We start from the raw sequence: 18,168 nt of genomic DNA on the forward strand, positions 1-18,168 counted from the left end.
GAGAAGGTGTTATGAGCAGGGATGGGGTTGGAAGAGGAGTCCATGGCATGGCAGATGGGTCAGTGAGTGGAGCAGCAAGAACCTTTACGGTGATGGAAAGAAGCTTGGGATACAGGGTGAAGTGGGGAGCACTCACGGGTCAAGGAGGGAGGGATGTGCAGGACAATGGGGATGTGGCATAGACATTAGTGGTGACCCTCCACTTGCTGTAGGTGGAGGACAATTGGAGTGGAGAGTGGGGAATAAATTCAGCAAATTTGAGTTCCTTAAGAAACGTGGTTGTGAAGGGGGTGGGGATGCAGAGGTAGTGGGGCTGGGGTGTGGAGTCCAGACAGGTTATGTTCTTTAAACATGGATGCCTCAAGCTTCTGAAAGGTTGAAAAGGCCCAGGAAGGGTCCAGGTTAGAGGGAGTGATCAAATATTCAAGAGGAATATGGGACATGGTTGATACTCTAGGGACCCTTTAATCAGTAGTGGGAAGGAGAGGATATCAAGCCCAGATGGAGAGATTGGCTCAGCTGGGATGCAAGGCCTCCCTTCCTATGTTGGGGATGGAGAGGGGACAGAGAAGGGCTGTCATGAGGGGCTGACATATCCCACTAAACAGTGAGAATCTCTGACGAGTTTGTGTCCGTGGGGGTGGGGGGACATGGGAGAGGCCAGATGTGGGTTGTCTCCATGTGAAGACACTTCCCTCTTTACATGCTGGGTGAGGGGCAGGTAGGAACAGCTTCTGGCTCCAAAGGCTGCCTGTGGTTTACCAGACACAAAACCTAATGTGAAGACTCTGAACACATCTAGGCTTTTTGCAATTACCACTTGACCCTTTGCTCAGGCTTCTTGTCATCTGTTCTTATTTTGGGGTGGGTGAGGGAGGGTTTGAACTGAGGAAGGTGTCAGGCTGTCAGTGGTTTGGCAGGACTAGAGGGAGAGTAGTCCAGGAAGCCTCTAGGAGGACATATCCTCCCTCCAGGAGTCTGTGGGGTTGGAAGTGGGCACAGAACACCAGCGTCTGGAAGGAGAAGTGGATGCCATCTGTGGGTTCCTAGATGGGCCACCTGGGGGTGTCCCCAGCTGTGGGAAGGAGAATGTGCTCTGGCTCTAAGGTTTCCTGCTGCCTTTTCAGGGGCCTGGCTGGGCTGGCTGCAGGTCTGCAGTGTTCTGAGTTGGGGTGGGTGGGTGTCATTAGTAGAGGGATAGACCTGGCTGTCGCCTGGATCATGGCTCTAGCCTAGTAGAAGGAGAGGACAACTGACGGGTCAAAAGATTTTCTTCCCTGAGGACCCAGATGTATCTGCTAACAGGCCGTGTTACTTTCCTGAGCTTATCTGTCTGCCAGAGTCCCATAAAAGTGAGTTTGGGGACTCTGTAGAGATAGATGTTGGGGCAATACAGAGCGGGCAGGGAGCACAGTGCCAGGTCCCAAAGATGGGTCGTGGCCAGTGACACTGTCCTTGCCACCTGCTCCTAATCGGCTTGTTTGTCATCTGTGTCTATGAGTAAGGTTTCAGAAGACCTCATTAGAGACCCAAGAACCCAAAGAAAGCACCCGTCTTGAGGAGAATGTCTTCCTCACTTGCAGTTCCTGGTAATAAAGGAGGTGATATTCTCACGCATTCGCTATGTGCCAGATGCCGAGGGGCCACTTTCTGCACGTGCTCTAAATCCCCTAACGCTTCTTCCCTCTGCTTCATGTGCAGGTGAAGCAGGTGGCTTGCAGGTCAGGTGTGGAGCAGGTCTCCGTCCATCCCCGCCGCCTTCTGAGTGTCCACTGGCAGCATGACTTCTAGAAGGGGCATCCTGATGGGACCCCTGTGTCTCTGTGCAGGGCCTTCCTCTGGCTTGGAGACTCTGCAGTTGTCTCGTGTGGGGGGTTCCATGTGCTGCTTCTGTGCAAGCTGGGGAGCTGGTTGTTCAGTGTGTCCAGACAGGAGGGGTCTTGTCTGTGGTAGGGCCCAACTACACACAGCCCCCAACAGGGGACAAAGGGGACAAAGAGGGCCTGTGGCCGTTGCCCAGCAAAGGAGAAGCACTGCCATACTTTACGGGGCTTCTAATAGTGACAATAGTTTGCTGCCAAAAATTCCCCAGGAAAAGGAAGGAATTGCGTCAAGGTAAAGGTGGGTCCTGGTAAATGAAGTTCTGACCTTGGGGTGTGTACGTCTTGCTTTACTTGGCTCTGTGGCCTGTGGGTGTGGGCTAAATGCATCACTAGGATGCTGTTTGGCTCTCTTGCCCAGAGGAGGCAGGAGTGGATGTTTAGAGGTGGTGATGCTGGAGCAGATGTTCTGAAGACCCCTAGTACTTTGCCTGAGCTGATGCGTGGCTGCAGAGAATTCCATGGCTCTCTACTTCCAGACCCCCAGGGGCAGGTGAGAGTATCACAGAGAAAACTAGAGGCCCCTTCACAGAGACTTGCAGTTCATCTTGGCTGGGCTTCCCTGGGAAGCAGGAGAGACCTAGGGCAGAAAGAGCTTGGCCCTGCTCAGCTTCTCAGGTACCCTGCTGGGATATGAGGAGCAGAGAACAATCCTGCTTCTGCCAAGATCTTAGGATCTTATGTCCTTTCCTCCAGCTGTCAGTGAGACGTGCCCCAGTTACCTCATATTTTTACATATGTTATCGTGACAAGAAATTCCACTTGAGCCTTGCAGATCAGCCCCGTGTGCAGGGTTCTGCAGTGTCTTCTCTCCTGGGAGGTATGTGTATAAAGTGAACCCCACCTACTTTGCGACCTGGGGTCTTCCAGCTTCCACTGCCACCAGAGATGCAACTAAAGTGTGACAGGTGATTCTTGATTGCCTCCTAAATTTCCTCTCTTCCACCCCCTGGGGATGCTTCCTCCTCCACCCTCACCTGTTTGTTTGCGGCATCCTCTTTGTGAGTTCAGGGCAATCCGCCCCCCCCCCCCCCCCACTCCCAGCACAGGTTTGGGAATGTGAATACCCCGCGGGTGGCCTGGCCCCACTTCAGAGTGTGCTCATGACTGCTGGGCACCCTCCTGGCCCCAGGAAGAGCCTTACTGGTCACACTTCCCTGGTCAAGGCCAGTCCTCGCAGGGTCCCCTGCAGGTGACTCAAAGCTTAGTGAGGGGCAGGCACACAGTAGGTGCACACAGTAGGGGTCAAATCCTGGTGGTTTTACTCATTCCTTTGAAGACCTTGCATTAGGCTGTCTCCTTGACAACCAATCTGCTTCCCTCTGTGTCTGTGCTCCTTGAGGTCACAGGAGGCCCTTTAATGGGATGGAGACATTTTCAGACAAGAGGATGCTCTGGCTGGAGCCACAGGGCTGTCTGGGGCAGGAGTGGTGGAATTTTAGAAAAACAGCATTTGGAGTGTGCTCGTGAGGGGAGAAAAGATAACGGGCATGACAGCACTGTGCTGACCTACCTTCAGCAGAATCCAAACTTACTTCTAGAGAGAAGCAGAGAGCAGAATGCAGAAATACTCATTTCCTGTTTTTATTGTTGGTTACTTAATGACCTTCCTTTGAAAAGCTGCAGTTGTAGAAAGCTAGTTGTCATGGATACAGGGAGTGCCATGCAGGGAATAGGCATTTCTTTGTCATGTCCAGCTGATGCCTTCAGCCTCTGCTTAGACACATGAATTTATGTGAGAAATTAAATGTCGACTGGAGACATTGCCCTGGAGAGAGGCAGAAAGGAGAGGAAAGATGGCAAGGACCAGGGCAGAGGGAAGGCAAAGCAGGCAAAGTGTTGGACTTGCACCAGCCCCCTGGTTGGAGTGGCTGCTCATGGAAACCACACCCACTGGAGGCAGGTTCCAGGAAGATGGTGCAGGAATGTAGGGTGCTAGGAGCCTCTGAGCATCCCAATCATAGACCAGTTTTCTTCAGAGAGCTCCTGTCCCTTGTCCCTGGAACAGCCACGGGGCCGTGACATTGTGTGTCTTTCTGATGGATTCCAGAAAAGAAGGTTTACATTAATGCTTTGGAAAAGAGTAGTCCAGGTTTTCCCTTTTCTCCCCTTGAGCTGGCACAGCTGCCTTCATTAGGTTTTCTTTTTCTGACCCTCAGAAAATGAGTTCCGGGGTGAGCTGCTGAGTCAGAGGTGGACACAAGGAGACAAAGCCAGCAACTGCAAGACCTCGAGGCTCCTCCTGGGCAGACGCAGCAAGGTGAGGCGCCTGGAGGGCAGCCCCTGCCCTGCCACACCTCCCCCCACCCCCACCCCCAGGTCTGGGCAGGGGTCCTTCTCATTTCCAGGCATGGGCATGGAAGTGACTTTCAGTCTGGTCACATCAGTCTAGAGAGAGGGTAAGTGGGGGCTAGGACCATCAGTGATCTGGTCACTGTAAAATTAAAGGAAGAAAAATGACTCTGAACAGAGTAAAACTAAAATATGACAACAGACTGTCACCTCTGGCCAGGTCCCTGCTCTGGATCTGGTCATACCTGGGCTGCGTCCATAGCTGTTGCCCAGGTAGGCTGAGAATCCTTGGTAGACTTTCTCCTTGGTATGTTGATCATGTTTATTTCCATCTTCCCAAGTGGAGGTAGATGGTACATGCCCTTCTCATACCTGCCTAGAACTCAGTGATAGAGGTGACTCAGGATCCCTGCCTCCCCAGGGATGCTCCCAACCCAGGGTATCCCATATGCCTACAGCCACACCAAGCCTCCAATTCCAGAACTTCCCATGACATACTCTGGATGAAGCTGGATTTCCAAGATCTGGTGACCCTCAGAGATGGAAGTAAAAGTGACAACAGGCTTGTGGGCATTCTTTCCCAGACCTCAGATTCTGGTCTCTCATTTTCCTGACATGGAGATGGTCCCCAACAAAGATCCAAGCCATGATGCAGGCCATGGCCACCCAGATGTGATGGCCCAGGGAGTAGTCTGGAAGGGCTACAAAGTTTTAGGTGGCTACTTCACTTGAGGGTGCTTGTAGTTTGCTCTTAAAACCCAACACTTTTGCTTTGAATGTGGTGACTAGAATATATGTTCTTTTTTTTTTTTTAATTTTTTTTTTCAACGTTTTTTTTTTTTTTATTTATTTTTGGGACAGAGAGAGACAGAGCATGAACGGGGGAGGGGCAGAGAGAGAGGGAGACACAGAATCGGAAACAGGCTCCAGGCTCCGAGCCATCAGCCCAGAGCCTGACGCGGGGCTCGAACTCACGGACCGTGAGATCGTGACCTGGCTGAAGTCGGACGCTTAACCGACTGCGCCACCCAGGCGCCCCTAGAATATATGTTCTAATGGGTCTCTTGTAGCACCCTGTTAAGTACCTCCACTCCCGCTATTATTCCTGTAGGGTTATCACTGCTATGCTGAGACATGTTGGAGCCTGAGGCAAAAGGAAAAGTCAGTAAATGCTGATCCTATCTTTCTTTACATTTTTAGTATTTTTTACATCATGTATTTTGATGTTTTGATGTTTTAAAGTATCACATTAAACTGTTACTTATCTTGTTTTTTTTTCCACCTTAAATTTGCCTTCTTCATTTGCCCCTTTCCAGCGCTGAGCATTCAAACAGAGATATTGTGACTGACAAAGTTATTTGATGTGAGGTCGGGGCTCTGGAAAACATGTATCTACAATTGTGGGATCTGTGTAAGGGACAGATAGGAAGGTTGCTGTCCCCCTGCGGCTCCAGCTGACAAGCGCAGAGGGTGTTAGGACTTGCTGTGAGCAGCCTGGTGGCCCCTGCTCAGGCTTTCCTGGCAACACTGGCTGTTTCACAACTGCCCCATTAGAGAGTCTTACTTCTAGTTTGGGCCTGAATTACTGTTCTGAGCAGAGAAGCTAAGATGCCGGACAAGGAGGGAGGATGTTCCTTTGACAGAGCGGATTTCCAGAAGGACTGTAGGGTGGTATGTGCTGACTGAGGAGGCTGGGGAGGCCAAAGCATGGGAGCAGTGGAGGCCATGGGAGAGCAGAGTGCCACACAGCAAGTGGGGACTGGCTTTACATGGCTTTACATGGTGGGGGTGGGGTGGTGGAGCCTCAGTTCCTGGAGGGTGGTGGGAGCAGAGGAGTCCTGTGTGAGTGGGTGGGTACTCATGGCTTGGTTTGCTGTGTGCCTCTGGCTTCAGCACCAGGCATGTGGACAGCTCAGAGATGGGCTGTGAAGGGGCTGTTAGAAAAGATTAGGTGGTTGTGGGTTTGGGGAAGGTGCTGGGCGTTGAGCTCTTTATTTTTATTTTTTAACTTAAGGAGAAAAGGAATAGGTGTTGATGGTAGGTACTTAAACTTCCTCCTGACCTTCAAGAATGAAACATTTGGGCCCCAATCACATAATATTGAATGGAGGACTCCAGGTATGAATCCAGGAGAAGGTTGATTGCATGGAGGCTTAGCAGCCCTTCCTCCTGACAAGGGAGGGAGGTGCCACTGGGCATGGCCTTTCTGGCCTGCTTCACTGGATGTTACTAGATTCCTACACTTGGGTAGGTAGATATTCCATTTGTGTTGGAGCTTTTTCTTTTTTTAATGTTTATTTATATTTGAGAGAGAGAAAGAGCAAGAGAGCACAAGCAGGGGTGGGGCAAAGAGAGGGAGACAGAGAATCCAAAGCAGTCTCTGAGCTCTGAGCTGTCAGCACAGACTCCAACACAGGGCTCGAACCCACAAACTGCGAGATCACGACCTGAGCAGAAATTGGACGCTTAACCAGCTGAGCCACCTAGAGGCCCCTATGTTGGAGTTTTAAACAGTTGGACCCAGACATGGCTGCTTTATCAGAGTGTCTACTATATAACTATAATTTTCTAAAAATTTATTTATTTAGTTATTTTTAATTTCCAGTACAGTTAACATACGGTGTTATATTTAAGGTGTACAATGCAGTGATTCAACAATTCTATGTGGTACTCAGTGCTCATCATGATAAGTGTACTTTTAATCTTCTTCACCTATTTCACCCATTCTCCCCCTCCCCCCAATGCACCTCCCCTTTGGTAACTACGAGTTTGTTCTCCATAGTTAAGAGTCTATTTTTTGTTTCTTTGTCTGCATATAATTAAAAAATTTTTAAATGCTTATTTATTTTTGAGAGACAGAGAGAGACAGAGTGCAAGTGGGGGAGGGGCAGAGAGAGAGGAGGACTCAGAATCCGAAGCAGGGTTCAGGCTCTGAGCTGTCAGCACAGATCCCGACAAGGGGCTTGAGCTCACAAACCATGAGATCATGACCTGAGTTGAAGTAGGATGCTTAACCAAGTGAACCACTCAGGCACCCCTGTTTGCATACAATTTTTAATTTGGGGTTGGAGTGAGCCACAATTCCCTGTCCAGAGATGTTAGGAGAACCCCTCCCAAGACATGTGCTAGATAATGCTCCATGGGTTATCCTTTCTACAAACCAAGGAAAAGTCTGCTCTATTCAGCTGCCAGTAGGTTGAACAATGGGTGGATGTCAGGAGAATTTCAGACATGCATTTGGACACCCCTAAAGAGGCGACAGAACTATAATTTCAAGGAACCAAGGGTGCTGTGGTAGCCATGGTGGGGAGCAGGGGTGTGGGCATGTGATTTAGCCTCACATATCAGAGAATGGAAAGCAGAATGTGTGCAGAGGGTTCCTGAGGTAGTAGAACCTGTACACCTTTGAAGAAGAAAGCTGCTCTTCGGGCTGACTCTTGATCTGTCATACAGGTATGTGCTCAAAAGAACAGGAAGCCAGGAAGATTGTGCAGGTAGGCAGCAGCATATGGGACTGGCACTGGGGGTTCTGGAGGATTCTATTGGAAAGCTTGATGGGGAGAAGGAGCAAGGAAGACACTTTAATGCTGCTCCCAAATCCTTCAGTGAAGCTTCATCTCAGTGTTAGGTACATGGATCTGCTGGAAGGGCTTCATAGTGGTGATGTGTGAGTTGGGTTGACATTGCCCTTGGCTGTGCACAATTGAGAGAATAAAACAGCCCATATTGCCCCCCCCCTTCCCTCCCCTGGAGAAAGGGGACACTGGCAGATGCTGTTGGAGCCAATATGGTAGGTGACAGCCAGTTCCCTGACACGCCCCTGTTATGTCCCTCTGCCCTCCGCATCCCATGTCACCCCTTCCTTCCAGGCAGGTTTGCCTGTGGTCTCCTGGGAGTCAGTGAGTGCTCCCCTCTCTTTGTCTAGGTCTTCCAGCAGGGAAAACACCAAAATCCTCCCACAGAGACACTATTATCCATATAATCTTGTGGATTTAAAAAATTGTCCCAAGTCCAGTCTAATTTTCCATCTTTGCTAGCTGTTGGAACACATTCTAAACAAAATGAACACTAACCTGTCTCTCCCTCCAGGCCAGGGGTGGGATGAATGTCCCCAGTGGTCTCAGGGGGTCTGGACCCCACCCAGCTTCAGGGTCTGGTCCCTATTCAGCCCCTTCCAACTGCTCCTGGCCACATTTTGCAGTTCCGGGATCTCAGACATGTTTCCAACTATTGTCGTTCATCTTTTCACCTGTCTGTCCTTACATAATATGTGCCGAACAGTGAATGAAGCCATGGTACCTGGCTCTGTATAGGAGAGGCAATGGCCTTGAAAGCATGAATGAATGAGCTTATTTCAGACTGAAGTGAGGGCCATGAGGGAAACGACAAGGCACAGAATGGAGAGTGAGGGGGAAAGGGTGGGAAAATGGAGGTGCAGGCCTGACTGTTGAGAGGCCACCCAGGGATGCTTCCTGCTTCCCAAGACTGGAGAACCTCCCACCCTGAAGCTATCATCCCTAAGACCCTCAGGTCTTCACTGATTCATTGAGCCTCCTCACTCCCACCCAGGCTCCCAAGTCTAAGCAGTTCCCTCCCTCTTGAGCTCTACTCTGCCACCTGGGTGCTGAGGCTGGCTCTCCTCCTACAGGGGCTGGGGGGGGGGGCGGTGGTGCGGCAGGAAAGCTTCAGCATGAATTCTGTTCTTTGGCCCTTAGCCATCCATGCAGAAGGGCAGGGATACGGCATAGGGTGGAGAGGAAGGAGGCTGGAGTTGTGAATGCCTGGGAAGAGCCAAGAAGAACTGAGAGAGAGAGAAAGAGAAGAAGAGAGGGAGAGGAAGGATGTAAGAGAGAGAAGAGGGAGGGGCACCCCTTCAAGACCACCACGGATGCTCCTGAATGTGGGGGTGAGGGTGGGGCAGACCTGATCTCTGAGGGTAAAGGAGAAGATCGGCACGAAGTCTGTTAAGCATCATTGCACACCTCGTGAACAGTCTATAACTGGATGTTCTCGGACATTGAGAGTCTGCTCTCTCTGCTTTGTGACTGGCTGTGCGTCTGGGTTCTGAGTGCATTTCTGACAACCACAGCCTAAGAATCCAGACAAACCCATGGGTTTCAAGGCTGCATAATTACTGCATTTGCTTTTTTGGTTCCCAAGTTGATAAATGTCCAACTTAAGGAACTCAGTTTTGGCAATGCAGATAGGTCTTAAAAGGGGCTGGTCTTTGTAGCATGGTGTTGTGAGAACCATTGGTATTTAAAAAGAACATACCTGATTAATCTTGACTTTACAAAAAAATACATTACAGAACAAAATAGTAACACCTTCTTGAATGAGACCCATTATATGGTACTAACAAAGCAAGTTAAAAGGAAGGGTGAAGAGACAATTCTCTTTGGTTAATGGATGTGGCAAAACAGGATGTATTTGCATTTGTAAATTATTCTCCTCCCATAGTTTTCCTATTGAAGATGGAACTACTGAAATATTTATTAGAGTGGAATGATGGTTTAAGGGGCACAGGGAAGCTGTTAGACATGCTCCTGGTGGCAGAATGAAGTTGGCTTATGGAAACAGCGCAGACAATGTTCTTGAGAGAGATCACTGCCCCACAGTGAGAGTGGGGATTGAGGTTGGCTTGGCTGTGACAAGGGGACCTTCTCACCCTCCAGGTGAGAGGCCATTCAGTTATTTCTGGGCTGTACAAAAATAGGGACTTGATTGGCTTGTGCTTGGAACAAATGGTTTTTAAAAATAAATCAGTGAACCACTGGGAAGTGTCTCATTGTCTTTGCACCAGTGAGTGGCCTGTCTTTGTGTGACGAGGGACAGAGGGCCCTGGGGGGCTGCCAGTAAGCCAAGCAGCACAAGCCTCAGTGGTGCTGGGCTGTATGGGCATCAGTTCTCCGTCTACAACACAGGGCGTGAGGCCAGAGGAGAACCCACCTCTGAAGTGCTTTCAGTTCTCCAGGAAGGAAAACAACGTAAATCGTAAATCAAGTGGAGCTGGTTTTATCACAGCTTTGCCCAGATGCTTCCGAGGCAGCCACCACTGCTAGTTTCAAACGGCTCAGAAATCAAAGTCTCCCTGCTTCGTTGTTGATGTCCCACGTCATCGGGTCTCACAGATTCATCCTCGTATTAAAGAGCTAACCCATTTTTCTTCCTGTGGTTGAGTTTTTTTTCCCCTTTTAAAATCAAAGCTACATGCACCGAAGAGAACTTCTCACTTATTGACCGTTTGATGCAGATAAATTGCAAATGGAAAGGTGCTCAGCAAAATGAATGCCACAGCTGTTAGCTTCATCAATGGGAGCTCGCAGTTTGCAAGCAGCGCCCATTACGCATCCCTGCAACTCTCTCTATTCTCTGCTCTTTGAATAATTTATCTGCAGGAAATCCAAATTGCCAAGGCACGCTTTAACCTAGCAGAATGATTGCCAATTTCCTTGGGAAAACTGACAAAAAAAAAAAAAAAAAAAAAGAGCTGTAGATTGCATTTCAGCTGAAAGCAGGCGCCCGGCAATCAGACGCATTAGCTCCATTGTGCGGCCTACATCGGAAGGCATTGCGCTCGGGCTCAGTGCAGATGACATTTGAAGGCTCATAAATGTAATGAAGTCCCTTTGACACCTGCTCCTCTCTTCACTTTAAATATGAGTCATTGGTCCACGGGGAACCTCTGCTTTAAAAATAGAGATTATAGTAATTGTCTTCCAAGCTTTTGGAAGGCTGTAATAAACGCAGAGCTCATGGCACCGTGGCTCTGCAGCCTGGGGTCGACAGGTTGCATAAATTACCCCAGGTTTTGATTTTTCTTCCTTAACAAATCACATAAATCACTGCATGTTAGTGCCACCGGGCGGGGGGGAGGTTCACTTTGCGAATTTTGTCTTATCTCTTGGGGGGATTCCTTCTCTTCCTTGGAGGGTGGTACCTCAGCACTTGTCCCTTGCAGGTCTTTAGGCCCTACAGCCCCACTTTTGTAGCCCTTCCTTGCTTTCTCCTGCTTCTCTTCCCACTGTCTGGCTTTCCCTTTGACGACCTCGGCTGTGGCCTGGGACAGGTGGTGAGCCCTGTGGGCCCTGGCTCTCCTGGAGCCTCCTGGGGTTCCTGGGGTGCCTGGGGTTCATCCTGCCAGGCGGAGGTCCCTCCCCACCGGGCCTCTCTCCCTTGGAGACAAGGAATGTTTCAGGGGTCCACCCATCTCCTACCTCTTCATTACATATCTGCCCAGATTTGTCTGGGTGACATAGGTCCAAGATCCTAGGTGATGACCTGTAGCCCCTGGGGGCATCCCCCACCTCAAGCCTCTCTGTGACCTTTGTCCCCAGGCTTCACCCTCCTGTAGGCTCTCCCTCGACTCCCTCATGGGACTACACAGGCAGTGTTCCCCTTGGAAGTTAGCAGGGGGCAGGGAATGTGGGGTATACTGATGGGCTCGTGTGGGGTGGCCAGAGGATATGAGGGGTTCTCCACTGTGTGGGGTGCCCCATGCCCCTTGGGAAGCTCTACTCACCCTCTCCTGGGAGAAGGGACATCCCTGGGAGGGTGGACTGTGGGTCCTGTCCAGATGGCCCCTTGGCCTGCATTCCTGTTTTTAACTGGCTTTCACCTGAGACTGGTTCCCACCTCTAAAGCTGGGCTATATGGTACAGTGGCCACGGGCACTTAGCATGTGGCCGGGGACACTGAGATGTGCTGTGAATCCAGGAGACATGCCGGGTTTCTCAGAGTTAGCACAAAACAGAATCCAATTCATAATTTTTTATACTGATTACTGTTGAAATGATGTTTTGGATAGGTTAGGCTAAGTAAAGTTTACTATTAAAATCTGCTTCATGTTTCCTTTTACATTTATAACATGACTATTAGAACATTTACAGTGATGTCATAACTTGCATTTCATTTCCCCAGGGTGGTGGTGCCTTGGCGGCCCCTGTACCTCTCAGAGCACACGCTCATGGAGTGTAGGAGCACACACTCATCGAGCATAGGAGCACACACTCATTGAGTGTCCCGTCTCACGTTAGGGAAGGTCTGCTCAGGCTGCCTGTCCTTGGGCTCTCCCTGGGACGGCACAGTAAAAATCGAAGTCATTCATTTCTGGACACTTTGTGGAGGCCTGTTCTAGTCCCAGCCACCTGTTTCTAAGAGGATGATCCCAGTGTGGTAAGGCACTCACTCCTGTGGGAAGCCGGGCTCTGGGGCCCAGTGGATGACCTGCCATGGTGCCTTAGCACCTGCCACCCCCAGTGAGTGCTGGGTGGAACCCTCAGCCTTGCCAGGAGGCCATATTCTATGAGACCCTAACATTTGTGAAGAGCTGGTGGGTGGGGTAGGGCTCCTGGCTGAGGTTCCTGCTCGGGTGTGTGTGGGGCAGTGGGAGGGCTGGGAGCAGGAGGCAAGGGACACCCCCCCCCCCACCCCCCCGCCCTTGACTGGTGGTCTCTGTCCTGAAGCACCTCCCCTGTACCTGTTGCTCCTGGTCTCAGGCCTCCCCCTCCTCGGAGCTCACTCCTTGTCTTTCTGTGTCACAGATTCACCTTCACCAGTAAAACTTGAGCCAGAAAACGGCTGGAGGTCCAGTGTGGCCCTCGAGGGGTGGTTCTGTGCTGGGTTTCGGTTAACATCACAGTTGTTTTTGCTTGCAGATGAGCTTAGAACATGAGGATAAGCGGGCTCGTACGCGATCCAAGGCCCTCCGAGGTGAGTGCCGTCCCCTCCCAGCTGGGTCTGGCTGTGAGTCCCAGGCCCTAAAGCAGTAAATGTCACTTTCCTCAGGAAAACAGAACCCCACAGTGATGACCAGGCCCTGGGATGCTCCTCCCCTTACGCTGGGCAGTTGGGGTCCATGGGTCTGGTGGCTTCAGGCCTCTTCAGCCTCAAGGTGCCTAGGAGGGCTGCTGTGGGGCCCAGACAAAGCTGCCTGGGGTGGAGGTGAGGAGGCAGGCAGTCCCACAGAGTGGGGAAAGCAGAGCTCGCCCAGCAGACCTTTCTGTTTGGAACTGAGATGCTGCCAGGCTCCCGTCACCAGCCTCCTTGCCTCCCAGGACGTCAGTCTTGGTGCTGGATGGCCATGGGCAGTTGTCAGATTTAACTGGCAGTGGGGTGGGGAGACAGGGAGCCAAGGCCCTGCTGAACCCTTGGCCAGCCTCACCTCCCTGACTCCATGAGCACACAGGGGCCAGGGCTGCGTGTCCCCGTGCGTGGGTGGCCTTCACGGAGGGGCTAGAACACTGAGCTTCTCAGGTGAGCTGCCCAGTTGGACCCTGGTGCATGTCGCCCCCGGTGGCCTACATCATTGAGGGACCAGCCGCTCAGCCCATCTGTTCTCTCTGTCCAGCTTTATCTGCTGGGTCAAGTTTCCTGCTGGAAGCTGACTTCTAGCTGCAATTAGAGAAAGGGAAACCATCCTGGCCCCGAGGGCCCAGAGAGCCTGTATTAGGTGGGGCGTCTGACCCAGTCTGCAAAACTACCAGCCTCTCGTGGGGAGAGTCTGGCACAGCATCAGGTTAGAGGTGGCAGCTCGCTCCACTGGACCCTGCAGGACATACCAGGAGGTCAGGAAAGGACGGGGTTCCATTCTCACTGGGATTGCCTCCGCTTTTTATTCCATTTGTGCCATGAGGGCGATGTGCCTTTTCAATTCGGACTCCCACATGTGTTTCCCTGTTTCTCTCTTTCTCTCACCCAGTGCCCCCAGAGCCCACAGGTGCCGACCTCAGGTAAGAAAGGCTTTCTGCTAGCTCCCAGCATTGCGCATGCCTGTGACCCCGAACACCCAAAATGTCCCACACTGGGCACTTTGGACTGACCAAGCACACCCTTGGACCCCTTTCCTCCTTGCCATGAGTCCAGCTGTCTTCACCTTTCTCGGCCCTCCCTCCACCTCTGTCCTGGCCCTACCATGCAGCCAGCCTCGACACAGGGGCACAGATACGCTCGCATCTGGTCACCACCAGGCCCTGGTAGTCCCCACGGTCCCCAGCCAGCAACAAGGTGCTGTGTTAGTGGGCTCTCACAAATGCTTCTGTGTCTGGTGGTTTGGCCAGAGTTGAGGAAGCTGGCTGTCCAGGTCCCAAGTTTTCCGCCGACTCTAGATGCAGACAGTGTTTTTGTGTGTTGGTGATCTTGTAATGGCTTAGCCCTGTGACTTTCCAGATTCTAGGTCACGTCTCACAAGGCATGAGCACCCTGAGGAGGAAGGGAGGACAGCCTACTGCGGAGATTTGCTGGGTCAGGGCAGAGGGGCCAGGCTCTCCTCCCCAGAGGTCGACTTGCCCTCACCTGCTTGCTTCTGTCCTGGGCTCGGCTCCTGGGGCTGTGGGGGGTGGGGGTGGGGGAGGCCAGAGAAAGCGGCCCCAGTGCTTGTGTGTAAGGACTGCTCCCCCAGCACCACCCACACATCCTTTGGACTTGCGACTCTGTGGGCCTGGGCTCTTCTGGTGCCAGCCCTCAGTGCTGTTTTGCTCAGACAGCGCTGATGACGTCCTGCAACCAACCAAGAAAATCAGCCCCTAGTTCTCCCCACCTTTTCTGAGGAGGGGTAGTGTCAATGTGTTCTGGCTCAAACATGAGAGAAGAAAGGGAAGTGATGTTGTTGAGGGTCCCAGTGTGTCAGGTGGGCACCAGGGGCACCATTTAATTTTCACAAATTTCCTGTGAGTCGAAGCCAGGCTTGGACGGCAGCTGAGGTCACCTGCCAGAGGCTCATCCTTGGAGGAAGGAAGGGCTCCAAGCCCACCCTCTTTCCAATAGCAGCTCTGGTGCTGAGCACACCACAGAGCCCCCAGTGCCCCCCCACACCCTGAGACAGTGGGCAAGGACTGTATCGGCTTGGTGCTCTGTCCATGCTCAAGGGCCACGGGTGACAACCACACCCCAGGGGGGGTTTCTGTGATCTTCCAGACTCCCAGCTGGGGACAAACAGAACAGTCTAGTTTCTGAGGGTCAGTGATGTTCCTTCCCTGCTCTCTCTGCCACCAGCCTGGAACAGTTCTTCCTACGTAACTGCATCAATCCAGGGCATCAGCGCTTCTCAGTTCTTAGGGGGAAAGAGTCTCACTAAACTGCACAAGCCTGGGGCCAGGACTGTCATCGTCGTCTTCTTCTTCTATTTCTTCTTCTAAATTTATTTTTATTAAAAAATTTTTTTTCAATGCTTATTTATTTTTGAGAGACAGAGAGAGACAGAGCATGAGCAGGGGAGGGGAGGAGACAGAGGGAGACACAGAATCTGAAGCAAGCTCCAGGCTCTGAGCTGTCAGCACAGATCCCGACTGGGGGGCTTGAATGAACTCACCAACTGTGAGATCGTGATCTGAGCCGAAGTCAGACACTTAACCGACTGAGCCACCTAGGTGCCCCGTCTTCTCCTCCTCTTCCTCCTCCTCCTTATTCTTCTTAATGTTTATTTATTTTTGAGAGAGAGACAGACAGAGCGTGAGAGGCAGAGGGGCAGAGAGAGGAGACACAGAATCCGAAGCAGGCTCCAGGCTCTGGGCTGTCAGCACAGAGCCCGACGTGGGGCTCAAACTCACGGACTGTGAGATCATGACCTGAGCCAAAGTCAGACGCTCAACTTACTGAGCCACCCAGGCACCCCAGGACTGTCTTATTCTTCACCAGACCTGTTGATGAGTGGCTTTTGCCAGCCAGGGAAAGGAGAGGACCCCAGAGTGTCCCAGCATCCCTCTAACTGTTGAGGCTATAAGTTGGTAACAGAAAGGAAGGGGCACAAAGGGAGGCCACATACTCAGAGCCCAGGTGTGTGGCGATCTCTGCTATAGCTGCACAGCATAGTGTTGCTCTTAGGACACGGTTCCCAGTGCTATTATTGTCCTGTTTGTGAAGTGGGGAAACCGAGGCTCAGAGGGCTAAAGTTTGTCCAACCACAAGAGCAGAATCACACACTCCACTGCTCAAAGCCCTAGCCTCGGTCACAGGGTGGGAGGGTGAGGGTGGAAAGGCAGCCAGACCAGGCCAATGGAAGCTGCACAGAACACGCTTTCCCTGAGCACAGGGTTAGCTCGCTGGAGGGGAGGTGCCCTCTCTGATGGGTGGACCGGTGGATGGATGCTCAAAGGGGCAGGGGCACAGGGTGAGAGCTGGTTTCCAGGAGGAGGTATCACTTCCCCTGGGCCATGTGACGTTCAGTGGGGACATCTTCAGGACAGTGAAGGGGAGGAGGCTGGGCATAGCACCTGAGGAAGCTCTGGGGTTTGGTAATAGCAGTTAATTTTGGCAACAGATGAAGTTATGGCGGCAGTTGGAAAGGCAGATCCAAAGGGCTGGGTATTCTCTCATAATTCTGCAATAGCAGAACCAAAGATGACTCTGAAAATAGATTTGTTTTGAAATATTCTCAGAGAGGACCCAGCCAGTGCATGGGAGAGGGTTGTGTGAACACCTTCATTTTTTATGTGGTCTCAACCTATTTACTTGGTGATAGTGAGACCCTTATATTTTTTAGTGGGGAAACTGACTAACGCATTGATGTCTGCTAGCAGCAAGGTCTTCGGCAATTCTTCCGGTTTTGGGGAGTGGCTGCTTGGAGTGAAATGGAGAGGTCTATGCCAAAAAACTGCCCATGTCCTGCCGGGAAGGTGCCAGTCACTCCTGTGTTCACAACCGTGCACCGGCCGTGAGCTACACGTGGGGTTGTGATCTGTGGTGCCCTCGTGGCTCTCACCCCTTTATTTGCACGTCAGCCGCCCTAGGCACCTTTGTGCCACAAGAATGGGCAAACGCTGCAAGCCAGGACTTCTTCCCCCTCTGGCACGGCAGCGGCTGTGCTGCCTAAGCAGAAGAGACCCCCGTCCTGGTGAGGTGTACACGAAAGACGCCAGCACAGGGAGAGAACTCACTGGGACCTGGAAGAGAAACGTTGTGATGTTAGATGAAGTCATGCAGCATCACTGGAAGGGGGGCTGCGTTAGGGTGAAGCTCCACCTGGGAGCCTCGCCACACGGATGAGGGAATGATGCCTCCCAGAACTTGCTGCCATCCCCTGCTCTGGTCTGTCTCTTCCCCAGCTCACGCAGAGCTCCCAGGAAGCTGCTTGTTCTCGGAGCAGTGGCATGGCGGCTGTTGTGATGAGAGCAGAGCAGAAGGTTGGCAAGGAGTGGGTGAGGCTCTCATCGCCTTCTCCTGCCTCTGGAGCCCACTTTGCTGTTCCGTGCCCTGAAGTTAACACCGAGCGCCCAGGAGAGAGCAAATGGACCTGGTGTTTTCCCCCTTCACGTTAGTGAAGAACCAATAGACACTTCATTTGTGTCTTGGCCTGGGCCCATCTGCCGTCACACAACTTCAGAGTGACTCTGCTAGAGGCGACGGCTAGTGTGAAGTTGGGGCACCCAACTCCTCTGCAGACGGAAGCGGTTGGACCCCTTCTGGAGCCGCCTCCAGGTTCCAGGAGAGTTGCCCATCTGTCACCGCTGCACCCTGGTTCCCACCCAGCCCACCTGACCTCAGCTGAGGGCCTCCTGTGAGCCAGTGGTCAGCTCCTGCCTATGGGACAGATGGGAGTGGGGGCGGAGTTCTCCACCTGTCTCCAGGGGGCTGGAGGGAGGCCAGTCCCTTGGAGGAACGGGAGCTGAGTGTGGGGCTCCAGCTGGGATCTGGCTCCTCCTGGCCTCGGCCTCGGCCTCGACTTCCCTTGACACCTGTTGTCTATGTTCAGACACCTCAGAGCGGTGGCCCGGATCCTGCTCAGTGCTGACTGTGAGTAGGCAGTCTGTAAGCCTTCCTGACCATCTCAACGTCTCTGCCACACTCAGGGAGCCTGGGGGGTTCAGGGACAGGGTTTGGCTGGGTCTTCTTCCTCATCCCACATGCTGGGAAGAGGCTCCAGATGCCTGGAGCTGGTGCTGCTTCCACTCTCTGGCCCTGAGCACCCTCTGGGCCTCAGCGACGCCACGCTGGGGAAGCTTGTAGGGGAAGCTGTGTGAACTGGGAGGCATAGGCTGCTGGCATTGCAGCCCCTGGGCTT

General features: G+C 52.2%; 1 protein-coding gene across 5 annotated transcripts in view; it reads left to right on the top strand.

Annotated features, from left to right (window-relative positions):
* Nucleotides 1-18,168, top strand: part of MYT1 (myelin transcription factor 1) — a 74,196-nt gene that overhangs the window by 18,519 nt on the left and 37,509 nt on the right. For 4 of the 5 annotated variants that reach the window (XM_058686322.1, XM_058686321.1, XM_058686323.1 and 1 more), the window contains exons 2-4: nt 4,040-4,140; nt 12,830-12,884; nt 13,873-13,903. In XM_058686322.1, the coding sequence (XP_058542305.1) occupies nt 4,040-4,140; nt 12,830-12,884; nt 13,873-13,903 (187 nt within the window). Of the gene's footprint in view, nt 1-2,449; nt 2,789-4,039; nt 4,141-12,829; nt 12,885-13,872; nt 13,904-18,168 lie in introns of those variants that run through there. The other variant, XM_058686325.1, reaches the window with a different exon arrangement.

Source organism: Neofelis nebulosa, chromosome 9, assembly GCF_028018385.1.
Source record: "Neofelis nebulosa isolate mNeoNeb1 chromosome 9, mNeoNeb1.pri, whole genome shotgun sequence".
Lineage (NCBI taxonomy): Eukaryota > Metazoa > Chordata > Mammalia > Carnivora > Felidae > Neofelis > Neofelis nebulosa.